Below are 16,767 nucleotides of genomic sequence, written 5' to 3'. Positions count from 1 at the left end.
TAAATATTTTCCTCCGTGCACCTGGTGATCTGAAATGTGCACCTGGTGACCTGAAATGTGCACCTGGTGATCTAAAATATGCAACTGGTAACCCAAAAAAAAAATTTTGGGATGTTTTTTTGTTTATGTTTCCTTACTTTTTCAACGTCACTGTGCATTTGCAATATGTTTTAATGGGCAGGTACCATCACGAATTTGTCATGCTCAAAATTCAAACTTTACTTTGCTCAAACTATACCTTGGTCAACTTGTATTACATATTTCTTTTTCTTTTACTTGTGCATAAGGCATATGTTTTCTCCATTTGCAATATCATGTCATAGGAAGTCAAAAGTCAAAGTCAAAAGTAAATATTTTCCTCCGTGCACCTGGTGATCTGAAATGTGCACCTGGTGACCTGAAATGTGCACCTGGTGATCTAAAATATGCAACTGGTAACCCAAAAAAAAAATTTTGGGATGTTTTTTTGTTTATGTTTCCTTACTTTTTCAAAGTCACTGTGCATTTGCAATATGTTTTAATGGGCAGGTACCATCACGAATTTGTCATGCTCAAAATTCAAGCTTGTGATCTAAAATATGCAGCTGGTTACCCAACATTTTTTGGGATGTTTTTTTGTTTATGTTTCCTTACTTTTTCAAAGTCACTGTGCATTTGCAATATGTTTTAATGGGCAGGTACCATCACAAATTTGTTTATCGAATTTGTTTATGTTTCCTTACTTTTTCAAAGTCACTGTGCATTTGCAATATGTTTCAATGGGCAGGTACCATCACGAATTTGTCATGCTCAAAATTTTTTAGATGTATTTTTTTTTGTTTCTTACTTTTTCAAAGTCACTGTGCATTTGGAATATGTTTTAATGGGCAGGTACCATCACGAATTTGTTTATCGAATTTGTTTATGTTTCCTTACTTTTTCAAAGTCACTGTGCATTTGCAATATGTTTCAATGGGCAGGTACCATCACGAATTTGTCATGCTCAAAATTTTTTAGATGTATTTTTTTTTGTTTCTTACTTTTTCAAAGTCACTGTGCATTTGGAATATGTTTTAATGGGCAGGTACCATCACGAATTTGTTTATCGAATTTGTTTATGTTTCCTTACTTTTTCAAAGTCACTGTGCATTTGCAATATGTTTCAATGGGCAGGTACCATCACGAATTTGTCATGCTCAAAATTCAAGCTTGTGATCTAAAATATGCAGCTGGTTACCCAACATTTTTTGGGATGTTTTTTTGTTTATGTTTCCTTACTTTTTCAAAGTCACTGTGCATTTGCAATATGTTTTAATGGGCAGGTACCATCACGAATTTGTTTATCGAATTTGTTTATGTTTCCTTACTTTTTCAAAGTCACTGTGCATTTGCAATATGTTTCAATGGGCAGGTACCATCACGAATTTGTCATGCTCAAAATTTTTTAGATGTATTTTTTTTTGTTTATTACTTTTTCAAAGTCACTGTGCATTTGGAATATGTTTTAATGGGCAGGTACCATCACGAATTTGTTTATCGAATTTGTTTATGTTTCCTTACTTTTTCAAAGTCACTGTGCATTTGCAATATGTTTCAATGGGCAGGTACCATCACGAATTTGTCATGCTCAAAAAATTTTAGATGTATTTTTTTTTGTTTCTTACTTTTTCAAAGTCACTGTGCATTTGGAATATGTTTTAATGGGCAGGTACCATCACGAATTTGTTTATCGAATTTGTTTATGTTTCCTTACTTTTTCAAAGTCACTGTGCATTTGCAATATGTTTCAATGGGCAGGTACCATCACGAATTTGTCATGCTCAAAAAATGTTAGATGTATTTTTTTTTGTTTCTTACTTTTTCAAAGTCACTGTGCATTTGGAATATGTTTTAATGGGCAGGTACCATCACGAATTTGTTTATCGAATTTGTTTATGTTTCCTTACTTTTTCAAAGTCACTGTGCATTTGCAATATGTTTCAATGGGCAGGTACCATCACGAATTTGTCATGCTCAAAATTTTTTAGATGTATTTTTTTTTGTTTCTTACTTTTTCAAAGTCACTGTGCATTTGGAATATGTTTTAATGGGCAGGTACCATCACGAATTTGTTTATCGAATTTGTGTATGTTTCCTTACTTTTTCAAAGTCACTGTGCATTTGCAATATGTTTCAATGGGCAGGTACCATCACGAATTTGTCATGCTCAAAATTCAAGCTTGTGATCTAAAATATGCAGCTGGTTACCCAACATTTTTTGGGATGTTTTTTTGTTTATGTTTCCTTACTTTTTCAAAGTCACTGTGCATTTGCAATATGTTTTAATGGGCAGGTACCATCACGAATTTGTTTATCGAATTTGTTTATGTTTCCTTACTTTTTCAAAGTCACTGTGCATTTGCAATATGTTTCAATGGGCAGGTACCATCACGAATTTGTCATGCTCAAAATTTTTTAGATGTATTTTTTTTTGTTTCTTACTTTTTCAAAGTCACTGTGCATTTGGAATATGTTTTAATGGGCAGGTACCATCACAAATTTGTTTATCGAATTTGTTTATGTTTCCTTACTTTTTCAAAGTCACTGTGCATTTGCAATATGTTTCAATGGGCAGGTACCATCACGAATTTGTCATGCTCAAAATTTTTTAGATGTATTTTTTTTTGTTTCCTTACTTTTTCAAAGTCACTGTGCATTTGGAATATGTTTTAATGGGCAGGTACCATCACGAATTTGTTTATCGAATTTGTTTATGTTTCCTTACTTTTTCAAAGTCACTGTGCATTTGCAATATGTTTCAATGGGCAGGTACCATCACGAATTTGTCATGCTCAAAATTTTTTAGATGTATTTTTTTTTGTTTCCTTACTTTTTCAAAGTCACTGTGCATTTGGAATATGTTTTAATGGGCAGGTACCATCACGAATTTGTTTATCGAATTTGTTTATGTTTCCTTACTTTTTCAAAGTCACTGTGCATTTGCAATATGTTTCAATGGGCAGGTACCATCACGAATTTGTCATGCTCAAAAAATTTTAGATGTATTTTTTTTTGTTTCTTACTTTTTCAAAGTCACTGTGCATTTGGAATATGTTTTAATGGGCAGGTACCATCACGAATTTGTTTATCGAATTTGTTTATGTTTCCTTACTTTTTCAAAGTCACTGTGCATTTGCAATATGTTTCAATGGGCAGGTACCATCACGAATTTGTCATGCTCAAAAAATTTTAGATGTATTTTTTTTTGTTTCTTACTTTTTCAAAGTCACTGTGCATTTGGAATATGTTTTAATGGGCAGGTACCATCACGAATTTGTTTATCGAATTTGTTTATGTTTCCTTACTTTTTCAAAGTCACTGTGCATTTGCAATATGTTTCAATGGGCAGGTACCATCACGAATTTGTCATGCTCAAAAAATTTTAGATGTATTTTTTTTTGTTTCTTACTTTTTCAAAGTCACTGTGCATTTGGAATATGTTTCAATGGGCAGGTACCATCACGAATTTGTTTATCGAATTTGTTTATGTTTCCTTACTTTTTCAAAGTCACTGTGCATTTGCAATATGTTTCAATGGGCAGGTACCATCACGAATTTGTCATGCTCAAAATTTTTTAGATGTATTTTTTTTTGTTTCCTTACTTTTTCAAAGTCACTGTGCATTTGGAATATGTTTTAATGGGCAGGTACCATCACGAATTTGTTTATCGAATTTGTTTATGTTTCCTTACTTTTTCAAAGTCACTGTGCATTTGCAATATGTTTCAATGGGCAGGTACCATCACGAATTTGTCATGCTCAAAAAATTTTAGATGTATTTTTTTTTGTTTCTTACTTTTTCAAAGTCACTGTGCATTTGGAATATGTTTTAATGGGCAGGTACCATCACGAATTTGTTTATCGAATTTGTTTATGTTTCCTTACTTTTTCAAAGTCACTGTGCATTTGCAATATGTTTCAATGGGCAGGTACCATCACGAATTTGTCATGCTCAAAAAATTTTAGATGTATTTTTTTTTGTTTCTTACTTTTTCAAAGTCACTGTGCATTTGGAATATGTTTTAATGGGCAGGTACCATCACGAATTTGTTTATCGAATTTGTTTATGTTTCCTTACTTTTTCAAAGTCACTGTGCATTTGCAATATGTTTCAATGGGCAGGTACCATCACGAATTTGTCATGCTCAAAATTTTTTAGATGTATTTTTTTTTGTTTCTTACTTTTTCAAAGTCACTGTGCATTTGGAATATGTTTTAATGGGCAGGTACCATCACGAATTTGTTTATCGAATTTGTGTATGTTTCCTTACTTTTTCAAAGTCACTGTGCATTTGCAATATGTTTCAATGGGCAGGTACCATCACGAATTTGTCATGCTCAAAATTCAAGCTTGTGATCTAAAATATGCAGCTGGTTACCCAACATTTTTTGGGATGTTTTTTTGTTTATGTTTCCTTACTTTTTCAAAGTCACTGTGCATTTGCAATATGTTTTAATGGGCAGGTACCATCACGAATTTGTTTATCGAATTTGTTTATGTTTCCTTACTTTTTCAAAGTCACTGTGCATTTGCAATATGTTTCAATGGGCAGGTACCATCACGAATTTGTCATGCTCAAAATTTTTTAGATGTATTTTTTTTTGTTTCTTACTTTTTCAAAGTCACTGTGCATTTGGAATATGTTTTAATGGGCAGGTACCATCACAAATTTGTTTATCGAATTTGTTTATGTTTCCTTACTTTTTCAAAGTCACTGTGCATTTGCAATATGTTTCAATGGGCAGGTACCATCACGAATTTGTCATGCTCAAAATTTTTTAGATGTATTTTTTTTTGTTTCCTTACTTTTTCAAAGTCACTGTGCATTTGGAATATGTTTTAATGGGCAGGTACCATCACGAATTTGTTTATCGAATTTGTTTATGTTTCCTTACTTTTTCAAAGTCACTGTGCATTTGCAATATGTTTCAATGGGCAGGTACCATCACGAATTTGTCATGCTCAAAATTTTTTAGATGTATTTTTTTTTGTTTCCTTACTTTTTCAAAGTCACTGTGCATTTGGAATATGTTTTAATGGGCAGGTACCATCACAAATTTGTTTATCGAATTTGTTTATGTTTCCTTACTTTTTCAAAGTCACTGTGCATTTGCAATATGTTTCAATGGGCAGGTACCATCACGAATTTGTCATGCTCAAAAAATTTTAGATGTATTTTTTTTTGTTTCTTACTTTTTCAAAGTCACTGTGCATTTGGAATATGTTTTAATGGGCAGGTACCATCACGAATTTGTTTATCGAATTTGTTTATGTTTCCTTACTTTTTCAAAGTCACTGTGCATTTGCAATATGTTTCAATGGGCAGGTACCATCACGAATTTGTCATGCTCAAAAAATTTTAGATGTATTTTTTTTTGTTTCTTACTTTTTCAAAGTCACTGTGCATTTGGAATATGTTTCAATGGGCAGGTACCATCACGAATTTGTTTATCGAATTTGTTTATGTTTCCTTACTTTTTCAAAGTCACTGTGCATTTGCAATATGTTTCAATGGGCAGGTACCATCACGAATTTGTCATGCTCAAAATTTTTTAGATGTATTTTTTTTTGTTTCCTTACTTTTTCAAAGTCACTGTGCATTTGGAATATGTTTTAATGGGCAGGTACCATCACGAATTTGTTTATCGAATTTGTTTATGTTTCCTTACTTTTTCAAAGTCACTGTGCATTTGCAATATGTTTCAATGGGCAGGTACCATCACGAATTTGTCATGCTCAAAAAATTTTAGATGTATTTTTTTTTGTTTCTTACTTTTTCAAAGTCACTGTGCATTTGGAATATGTTTTAATGGGCAGGTACCATCACGAATTTGTTTATCGAATTTGTTTATGTTTCCTTACTTTTTCAAAGTCACTGTGCATTTGCAATATGTTTCAATGGGCAGGTACCATCACGAATTTGTCATGCTCAAAAAATTTTAGATGTATTTTTTTTTGTTTCTTACTTTTTCAAAGTCACTGTGCATTTGGAATATGTTTTAATGGGCAGGTACCATCACGAATTTGTTTATCGAATTTGTTTATGTTTCCTTACTTTTTCAAAGTCACTGTGCATTTGCAATATGTTTCAATGGGCAGGTACCATCACGAATTTGTCATGCTCAAAAAATTTTAGATGTATTTTTTTTTGTTTCTTACTTTTTCAAAGTCACTGTGCATTTGGAATATGTTTTAATGGGCAGGTACCATCACGAATTTGTTTATCGAATTTGTTTATGTTTCCTTACTTTTTCAAAGTCACTGTGCATTTGGAATATGTTTTAATGGGCAGGTACCATCACGAATTTGTTTATCGAATTTGTTTATGTTTCCTTACTTTTTCAAAGTCACTGTGCATTTGCAATATGTTTCAATGGGCAGGTACCATCACGAATTTGTCATGCTCAAAAAATTTTAGATGTATTTTTTTTTGTTTCTTACTTTTTCAAAGTCACTGTGCATTTGGAATATGTTTTAATGGGCAGGTACCATCACGAATTTGTTTATCGAATTTGTTTATGTTTCCTTACTTTTTCAAAGTCACTGTGCATTTGCAATATGTTTCAATGGGCAGGTACCATCACGAATTTGTCATGCTCAAAAAATGTTAGATGTATTTTTTTTTGTTTCTTACTTTTTCAAAGTCACTGTGCATTTGGAATATGTTTTAATGGGCAGGTACCATCACGAATTTGTTTATCGAATTTGTTTATGTTTCCTTACTTTTTCAAAGTCACTGTGCATTTGCAATATGTTTCAATGGGCAGGTACCATCACGAATTTGTCATGCTCAAAAAATTTTAGATGTATTTTTTTTTGTTTCTTACTTTTTCAAAGTCACTGTGCATTTGGAATATGTTTTAATGGGCAGGTACCATCACGAATTTGTTTATCGAATTTGTTTATGTTTCCTTACTTTTTCAAAGTCACTGTGCATTTGGAATATGTTTTAATGGGCAGGTACCATCACGAATTTGTTTATCGAATTTGTTTATGTTTCCTTACTTTTTCAAAGTCACTGTGCATTTGCAATATGTTTCAATGGGCAGGTACCATCACGAATTTGTCATGCTCAAAAAATTTTAGATGTATTTTTTTTTGTTTCTTACTTTTTCAAAGTCACTGTGCATTTGGAATATGTTTTAATGGGCAGGTACCATCACGAATTTGTTTATCGAATTTGTTTATGTTTCCTTACTTTTTCAAAGTCACTGTGCATTTGCAATATGTTTCAATGGGCAGGTACCATCACGAATTTGTCATGCTCAAAAAATTTTAGATGTATTTTTTTTTGTTTCTTACTTTTTCAAAGTCACTGTGCATTTGGAATATGTTTTAATGGGCAGGTACCATCACGAATTTGTTTATCGAATTTGTTTATGTTTCCTTACTTTTTCAAAGTCACTGTGCATTTGGAATATGTTTTAATGGGCAGGTACCATCACGAATTTGTTTATCGAATTTGTTTATGTTTCCTTACTTTTTCAAAGTCACTGTGCATTTGCAATATGTTTCAATGGGCAGGTACCATCACGAATTTGTCATGCTCAAAATTTTTTAGATGTATTTTTTTTTGTTTCCTTACTTTTTCAAAGTCACTGTGCATTTGGAATATGTTTTAATGGGCAGGTACCATCACGAATTTGTTTATCGAATTTGTTTATGTTTCCTTACTTTTTCAAAGTCACTGTGCATTTGCAATATGTTTCAATGGGCAGGTACCATCACGAATTTGTCATGCTATAAAAATCCTGCAGGAATGTGAAATTGACTGGCCCGATGAACTCGGGATGGCTTTGCAGTGATTCTGGGTCATCTCAATCGCTCGTTTGGGTTGATTTCAGAATGTCGCTTTTGGTGATGTTTTTTCACTATAGAATCATATTGCAAATGTACAAGAGTCAAGTGGACAAGAGTCCATCAGTCAATTAGATATCATTCTGACCACCAAACTGATACAAACTGACACCAAACCCACTTTTTCCAACTCGTTTAGTAGCCAACTATTACATACTTCAGAGCTGGCCCAAAATTCACAACGCCTTCGGTACAAACCATAAAAAAACCATAAAACACGTAGTTACGTTCTAGCTGCGGGTCCATTTCTTATGTTATGTGTTGGCCTAGCTGAGGCGACCCCGAATCCCAAGTTTCGGCTCGATAGGTCATTTGGTGTCCGAGAAAAACCCTAATTGGTGCTGAAAATCCACTATTTTCCATGACTTGCTACGGGGTCCTTGAATGAGATATCGGACAGAAACGTTGGGGTCTGTCTATATGGGCCGAGACGTTCGCAATGCACCTAGTCTTGCGACTCTGGGACATTTCTAAATGTCGTCATTTTCGTGATGCAAAAATGAATTGAAGTTATTTCAAATGTACGAGGCTGTTTCTCGGTCCGAGAACCTTCTAGAGCCACGTAACTCACCACGCACCATCTACGGGAGGTCTAGAACAGGTTTCTAAAGTTTCGGAACTCTAGGTCCGACGGTTCTTTTTTAGCTCCAACAAAGCTAACTATTGGAGCCACTGTCTGTCTCTACGCACCCCAATACGTCCCTCCATCCAAGTTGTGTTTTAGTGCAATTTTTTTTTCCTTTGATTTTTTTTGGGAAAAATGACTGATTTACAGTTCATGGGGGTTGCCTAATCACACATATGAAGTTTTGGAAAGATCAGACTTTTTTAACCCTTCGAAACAGCCCCTGAGACACCAATTATGGCACTTCCGGTTGGCACAGGAAGTTATAAATCAACACATATCCTCATTGGGGTATGCTGTTACAGAATCCTGAGTTTTAAGTCCTTACGTTAAGAATTGACTGATCTACACAGGGTTGAATGCACCATGTCTATCAAACTGCATGCAGTGTATGGGTAAACACTTTTAGGGGCATTTTAACCACTTCCGGTTGGTCCAGGAAGCTTAGAATCAACACAGGTAGACCTCATAGTGGCCTGATGGACTGGTACCGAAGACAGGTTCATACGGCATTCATAACCCACATAGGCCTCAGGTTGAAATTAGGGGTGCAGGCAATGTATTCCTATGGGGAGAGATGACACTGTAATCTGTGAGATCAAAAAACACTGTTTTACTGTGAAGGGTTAATGCCACACGGTCAAGGTTAGGCTTGTTCAGATCGGGAGGACCTTAGGAACATTCATGTGGTGGAATTTTTCTTCTCACTCTAACGGTTCTCTCACTGTCACCCAAAAGCAAATGATATTGTGGTGCAGGCTTCATTTTGGGCCTACTATTGTAATGGTCGCTGCGCCTAGACCGAGCGAGCTACGGTCAAGCGGGATAGCTCGTTGCACTCAGAACAGTCTGGAGACTATGGTGATCCCATTTTTTGTGTTGATTTCAGAATGCCATTTTGGTGATGGTCCCTCTCCGTTTAAACATATTGCAAATGTACAAAAGTCAACTAGCAAGTCAGTGTCCATCAGTCAATTAGATGTCATTATGACACCAAATGGATATCAATTGACACCAAACCCACTTTTTCCTACTCATTTAGTAGCCAACTATCACATATGTCAGAGCAGTCCCATAATTCACAGCGCCTTCAGTTGAAAACCTAATAAAAAGGTAAAACACATAGTTACGTTCTAGCTGCGGGTCCAGTTGGGATATTATGTGAAGTCCTATGTGAGGCGACCCCGAATCCCGAGTTTCGGCTCGATAGGTCATTTGGTGTCCGAGAAAAACCCTAATTGGTGCTGAAAATCCACTATTTTCCATGACTTGCTACGGGGTCCTTGAATGAGCTATCGGACAGAAACGTTGGGGTCTGTCTATATGGGCCGAGACGTTCGCAATGCACCTAGTCTTGCGACTCTGGGACATTTCTAAATGTCGTCATTTTCGTGATGCAAAAATGAATTGAAGTTATTTCAAATGTACGAGGCTGTTTCTCGGTCCGAGAACCGTCTAGAGCCACGTAACTCGCCACGCACCATGGCCCGGAGGTCTAGAACAGGTTTCTAAAGTTTCGGAACTCTAGGTCCGACCGTTCTTTTTTAGCTCCAACAAAGCTAACTATTGCGGCCACTGTCTGTCTCTACGCACCCCAATACGTCCCTCCATCCAAGTTGTGTTTTAGTGCAATTTTTTTTTCCTTTGATTTTTTTTGGGAAAAATGACTGATTTACAGTTCATGGGGGTTGCCTAATCACACATATGAAGTTTTGGACAGATCTGACTTTTTTAACCCTTCGAAACAGCCCCTGAGACACCAATTATGGCACTTCCGGTTGGCACAGGAAGCTATAAATCACCACATGTCTTGATTGACATGGCCACTTACAGAATCCCGAGTTTTAAGTCTTTACGTTAAGAATTGACTGATCTACACAGGGTTGAATGCACTATGTCTATCAAACTGCATGCAATGTATGGGTAAACACTTTTAGGGTGATTTGAACCACTTCCGGTTGGTCCAGGAAGCTTAGAATCAACACAGGTAGACCTCGTAGTGGCCTGATGGACTGGTACCGAAGACAGGTTCATACGGCATTCATAACCCACATAGGCCTCAGGTTGAATTTTGTGGTGCAGGCTATGTATTCCTATGGGGAGAGATGACACTGTAATCTGTGAGATCAAAAAACACTGTTTTACTGTGAAGGGTTAATGCCACACGGTCAAGGTTAGGCTTGTTCAGATCGGGAGGACCTTAGGAACATTCCTGTGGTGGAATTTTTCTTCTCACCCTAACGGTTCTCTCACTGTCACTCAAAAGCAAATGACATTGTGGGGCAGGCTTCATTTTGGGCCTAATATTCTAATGGTTGCTGCGCCTAGACCGAGCGAGCTACGGTCAAGCGGGATAGCTCGTTGAACTCAGCACAGTCTGGAGACTATGGTGATGCCATTTTTTGTGTTGATTTCAGAATGCCATTTTGGTGATGGTCCCTCTCTGTTTAAACATATTGCAAATGTACAAAAGTCAACTAGCAAGTCAGTGTCCATCAGTCAATTAGATGTCATTATGACACCAAACCCACTGTTTCCTACTCATTTAGATGCCAACTATCATATATGTCAGAGCAGTCCCATAATTCACAGCGCCTCTAGTTTAAAACATAATAAAAAGGTAAAACACATAGTTACGTTCTAGCTGCGGGTCCAGTTCGGACATTATGTGAAGTCCTATGTGAGGCGACCCCGAATCCCGAGTTTCGGCTCGATAGGTCATTTGGTGTCCGAGAAAAACCCTAATTGGTGCTGAAAATCCACTTATTTCCATGCCTTGCTACGGGGTCCTTGAACGAGCTATCGGACAGAAACTTTGGGGTCCGTCTCTATGGGCCGAGCCGGTTTCAACGCACCTAGCCTTGCGTCTCTGAGACTTTTCTAAACGTCGTCATTTTCGTGATGCAAAAATGAATTGAAGTTATTGCGAATGTACGAGGCTGTTTCTCGGTCCGAGAACCATCTAGAGCCACGTAACTCGCCACGCACCATGGCCCGGAGGTCTAGAACAGGTTTCTAAAGTTTCGGAACTCTAGGTCCGACCGTTCTTTTTTAGCTCGAACAAAGCTAACTATTGCGGCCACTGTCTGTCTCTACGCACCCCAATACGTCCCTCCATCCAAGTTGTGTTTTAGTGCAATTTTTTTTTCCTTTGATTTTTTTTGGGAAAAATGACTGATTTACAGTTCATGGGGGTTGCCTAATCACATATATGAAGTTTTGGACAGATCTGAATTTTTTAACCCTTCGAAACAGCCCCTGAGACACCAATTATGGCACTTCCGGTTGGCACAGGCAATGTATTCCTATGGGGAGAGATGACACTGTAATCTGTGAGATCAAAAAACACTGTTTTACTGTGAAGGGTTAATGCCACACGGTCAAGGTTAGGCTTGTTGAGATCGGGAGGACCTTAGGAACATTCATGTGGTGGAATTTTTCTTCTCACCCTAACGGTTCTCTCACTGTCACTCAAAAGCAAATGACATTGTGGGGCAGGCTTCATTTTGGGCCTACTATTCTAATGGTCGGTTATTGTGTTATTTCAGAAAATCATAGAAAATCACAGAAATGTCGCAGAGCTCCGCAGCACACTTTAAAAAGATTCGTATGAACACCCTGCAACTGGATCTGTAACCGTTGAAAAAAAAAAACGCCTATTTGTGACCATCACCAATTTGTCATTGTTCCGTTTCTCTTAAATGACGATAGATAAATGGCTGGTTCTTTTTTTATTGACACCGGAGGCTCCTTGGCTTTGACCCGAAGTGGAAAAATAATTTCTCTACTTCCATTTTAAGCCTTTAATCCCAGAAAAATGGCCGTAGCTCAAAAACCGTCGAGGCCTAGACGCCATCCCGTTCGGGGCCAACTGCCCCTTGAGCCAAACCTACGCTCGCCAAGTTTCGGCTTCGAAATATTTTCAGTTTTTGAGATAAGGCCCCGTCGCGATTCGTGATGTTTTGCCAAATTGCCATATGATTCCGTATGCCATCTGGTGGGAGTGTCCGGGACGGCGGAAAAACGGTCCGAAACTTGTTTTTTTTTTTTAAACGGAAACCGAAAGTCCGACAAAGTTCATTTGATGACTTCCCGGTAGGTCTGGCCCTACCGCACGGCCCGACGCCGACCGCGAATTTTACAAACGATTTCGGACGTCGGGTAAGGGACCGTACATTTGCAATATGGACTTTCTCACTGATCATACACGAAATGCCGAAATGTTCCCTTAAGGTATGTAGGGGGTGAACCAAATATGACAAGTTATCCATGAACACAACAAAACAAAAGTGCACATCAACAGAGAGCTTTAAAAAAAAAAAATAAACAGGTTCTACCTCTCTTTCTGTATCGCTCCCCCTCACTCTCTCTGCCCTGTGCCCACAGAGGCAGCCAGGCCTGAGGAAGCAGGACTGACACTTTAAGTCCTTACTGTCAGTGACCGCCGTCATTTACAAGCATGTGTCAAAGAGAAGTGGCGATGCCCCTCGGCTGTGTGTGTGTATGTGTGTGTGCCATGTTCGCTTGTGTGCATTTGGTGTGAGTGCGAACGCATAGTGGCGGGAGGCAAGAGCTAGGACAGAACATTCCCCTACTGTTTCTGCGTGGCTGACAGATTCGGTCTCACTTCAGCGCCCGGCAGGAAAACAGGATGTTGTGTTTTGTGAGGCTGTCAAAGGGCCAGGGCACAGTACTGGACCAATACAACCTAGCTGGTGCCCTCTGATACCTTCCAACACGGAGGGCGGGAGTCCAGTTCGGTCGGAGTCATTGTTGCCCCAGTCAAATGCACACCGGCTCACTTCAGGCCACGGTCTGGTGCTCAGAATCCATCTGCTGGACCACTGGCCCCCAAGCATAGGGCCCCACATCAAGTCACTGTACCTAAGTGCACCGGGGGGGGGGGGGTTGCATTGCGTTGCATCTTACCTTTAACAGATGCTCTAATCCAAAGCCACTTACAGTGCAGAGAGTGAATGGCGAAGATGGGATGTGGAAGTCACAGATCTAGAAATCAGCTCATCTCCCTCTATTCTAACCTCAACCATGGGGAGGGGACACAACTCTGGGCTCCCGAAATGGCGCGGCGGTCTAAGGCATTGCATCTCAGAGCTGGAGGCGTCACTCCAGACCCTGGATTGATTCCAGGCTGTATCACAACCGGCCGTGATTGGGAGTCCCATAGGGCGGCGCACAATTGGCCCAGTGTCGTTAGGGTTTGGCCGGGGTAGGCCGTCATTGTAAATAAGAATTTGTTCTGAACTGACTTACCTAGTTAAATAAAGGTTACATCATTATTTATTTTTTAACTGGCCTTAGATCAGTGTGTACGGGCAAGTTTATGCTACTTTGTTTGTGTGGCGGAGAGCAGTGCAGTGTGGGATAGCGTATGGAGGACTGGCTTACCCGGTGCTGGGAGAGGATCGTCGGTCAGAGACCTGGTACATGCCCCTAGACGTCCCAGAGATACTGGAGTTCCTCTGAGAGAAAGAAGGAAAGAAGGAAAGAAGGAAAGAAAGAGGAGAGATGGGGGCGGAGAGTGACAGGGGTGTCAATACATTAAACTGTTTCCTTGAATACTGCTGTGTTGTGTTCAGAGGATAGTTTGTTTGTCAAGGGTCAACAACACATCCCACTGTTAGGGTTTCTCTTCAATCTACTCTATGTTTCCAATAAATACCACACACACACGCACAATAAAAACTGAAGCACATAAAACAGACTTACTTCAAATGCTGGAGTATAGGTGTGATACCTTTTAATATACGACCCATAACGAGGACAACTACTCTCATTCAAAGCCCGAGAGGTGAGATTGGTTTAAAGCACTCACTCAATGGAGGTGGCGATTGGCTCCAACACTCACATTCCCAAATGTAATAATAACAACATACTGTGCGTAGTTAATCAAAGAACGAGAATCAACTTCTCTTCGTCAGATATAAATGTTCTCGTCTCTTTCCCTTCATCTAAACTGATTTGAGGTATGTAGGATAGGTGAAAACGTTGTGATGGAAGTGCATCAACTGATTACTTTTCCATCCAGCACAATCTTATCTAAGTGCCTTCAGAAAGTATTCGCACCTAGGTCTGTTGCTGTGACCGTAATACCGGCCACACGAGTCATGACCGGCGGTAATCTCCTCTCATGCACCCTGGACACGCGTTGGGAGTACCCAGCTCGCTAACGACCATCGGGTCACTAATGGCCTGGTACTCAGGGCTCCATTGTCCCTCTAACCACTCAGACATCAACGCAAATGAAATCGAAAATCACATCAAACACTTATCATCAAAAGAGTAGGGTGCTTTTCAAACTCTCCTCACAGGGACTGATCAGTTTGAAGAAAGAAACGGAGTGGAAAACATGGTCGCTGTGGATGTTGTTTCAAAGCGTTACAATGAAATGGCCAGCGCTTTCTAAAGGTGATGATTAAACCCATAGACCTATACTGTATATGAGCCCGAAAAAAAAAAATACGATTGTGCCGTTAAACTGATTTGAGATGCCTTTGGTACATAACTGGTCTAGCCTATACTGCAAAATGAAACTAATTCTAGTAAACCGCCGTTGAGTGTGGACTGTATTTTTATGGATCCTGGTTACCTTAATGCTCCGCTTTCTATCCATGAGTCTGGGACTGTCAACAGTTTATTTAAATATGTGTTGTGAAAACATGTTACTATCGTTGCTCCCGAACGGATTTCACTTGGTTTCCCAAATGAAGCACTGGGTAGCTGAAGGTACAGGGTTGGAGAGCCCATAGCATACAGAGTTTGGGCGGAAAAATCACCTGTTCCGCAGCGAGAAGCTCCTCAAACAGTGGTTTATGCATGGAGAGAAATAACCGGAGTAGCCTATTGAAAAACTAACAGGCGGAAAAGTGACCTCCATTCGCTATTCGAGTGCATACGGGTGACACTTTTCACCCTGCCCATTTGATAATGGGCCATTCTAAATCAAACTAATGGGAGAACAGCGTGCACAGCCTGAAGCAAGGAACAGAGCGCAAGCATTGGTTGTCACACCATGTGATTCTAAGACATTGTAAGGTTTGGATCATTCACAATTAAAGTTGCCAAATAACTCAAAATCTAGCATATAGGACCTGTTTAAAATGATCACATTTAATGCTCATCATAGCCACTTAATTTGCGCACTCGCTATGGAATGGGAAAAATATCCTTTCGATCTTATTCAGCGAAGTTTAGTTACATTTCTTCTTATTATAAAATCATATAATATAAAATAATGGCACAGGACTGGCACAGCTAAATGAACAAGCCTACAACAGGACGCATAGCCAGATAACATACCTTACAGTCGTGGCCAAAAGTTGACAATGACACAAATATTCATTTTCACAGTCTGCTGCCTCAGTTTGTAAGGATGGAAATTTGCATTTACTCCGGAATGTTATGAAGAGTGATCAGATGAATAGCAATTAATTGCTCAGGAATGGCAGCAGGCAGGTGTGAGTGCGTCTGCATGCACAGTGAGGCGAAGACTTTTGGAGGATGGCCTGGTGTCAAGAAGGGCAGCAAAGAAGCCACTTCTCTCCAGGAAAGACATCAGGGACAGACTGATGATCTGCAAAAGGTACAGGGATTGGACTGCTGAGGACTGGGGTAAAGTCATTTTCTCTGATGAATCCCCTTTCCGATTGTTTGGGGCATCTGGAAAAAAGCTTGTCCGGAGAAGACAAGGTGAGCGCTACCATCAGTCCTGTGTCATGCCAGCAGTAAAGCATTCTGAGACCATTCATTTGTGGGGTTGCTTCTCAGCCAAGGGAGTGGGCTCACTCACAATTTTGCCTAAGAACACAGCAATGAATAAAGAATGGTACCAACACATCCTCCGAGAGCAACTTCTCCCAATCATCCAGGAACAGTTTGGTGACGAACAATGCCTTTTCCAGCATAAGGTAAAAGTGATAACTAAGTGGCTCGGGGAACAAAACATTGATATTTTGGGTCCATGGCCAGGAAACTCCCCTGACCTTAATCCCATTGAGAACTTGTGGTCAATCCTCAAGAGGCAGCTGGACAAACAAAACCCCACAAACTCTGACAAACGCCAAGCATTGATTATGCAAGAATGGGCTGCCATCAGTCAGGATGTGGCCCAGAAGTTAATTGACAGCATGCAACACTGCAAGTATTGACTCTTTGCATCAACTTCATGTAATTGTCAATAAAAGCCTTTGACACTTATGAAATGCTTGTAATTATACTTCCGTATTCCATAGTAACATGTGACAGAAAT

The 16,767-nt window shown here is 39.0% G+C and overlaps 1 protein-coding gene across 3 annotated transcripts in view; it reads right to left on the bottom strand.

The window, feature by feature from the left end:
- LOC110498678 (F-box only protein 41-like) overlaps window positions 1-16,767 on the bottom strand; it is a 113,795-nt gene that overhangs the window by 22,042 nt on the left and 74,986 nt on the right. For all 3 annotated transcript variants that reach the window (XM_036954436.1, XM_036954437.1, XM_036954438.1), the window contains exon 5: window positions 13,908-13,981. In XM_036954436.1, coding sequence (XP_036810331.1) covers window positions 13,908-13,981 — 74 coding nt within the window. The remainder of the gene's footprint in view (window positions 1-13,907; window positions 13,982-16,767) is intronic.

This window comes from Oncorhynchus mykiss, chromosome 19 (assembly GCF_013265735.2).
Source record: "Oncorhynchus mykiss isolate Arlee chromosome 19, USDA_OmykA_1.1, whole genome shotgun sequence".
Taxonomy (NCBI): domain Eukaryota; kingdom Metazoa; phylum Chordata; class Actinopteri; order Salmoniformes; family Salmonidae; genus Oncorhynchus; species Oncorhynchus mykiss.
This window is presented reverse-complemented; position numbering and strand designations above follow the sequence as displayed.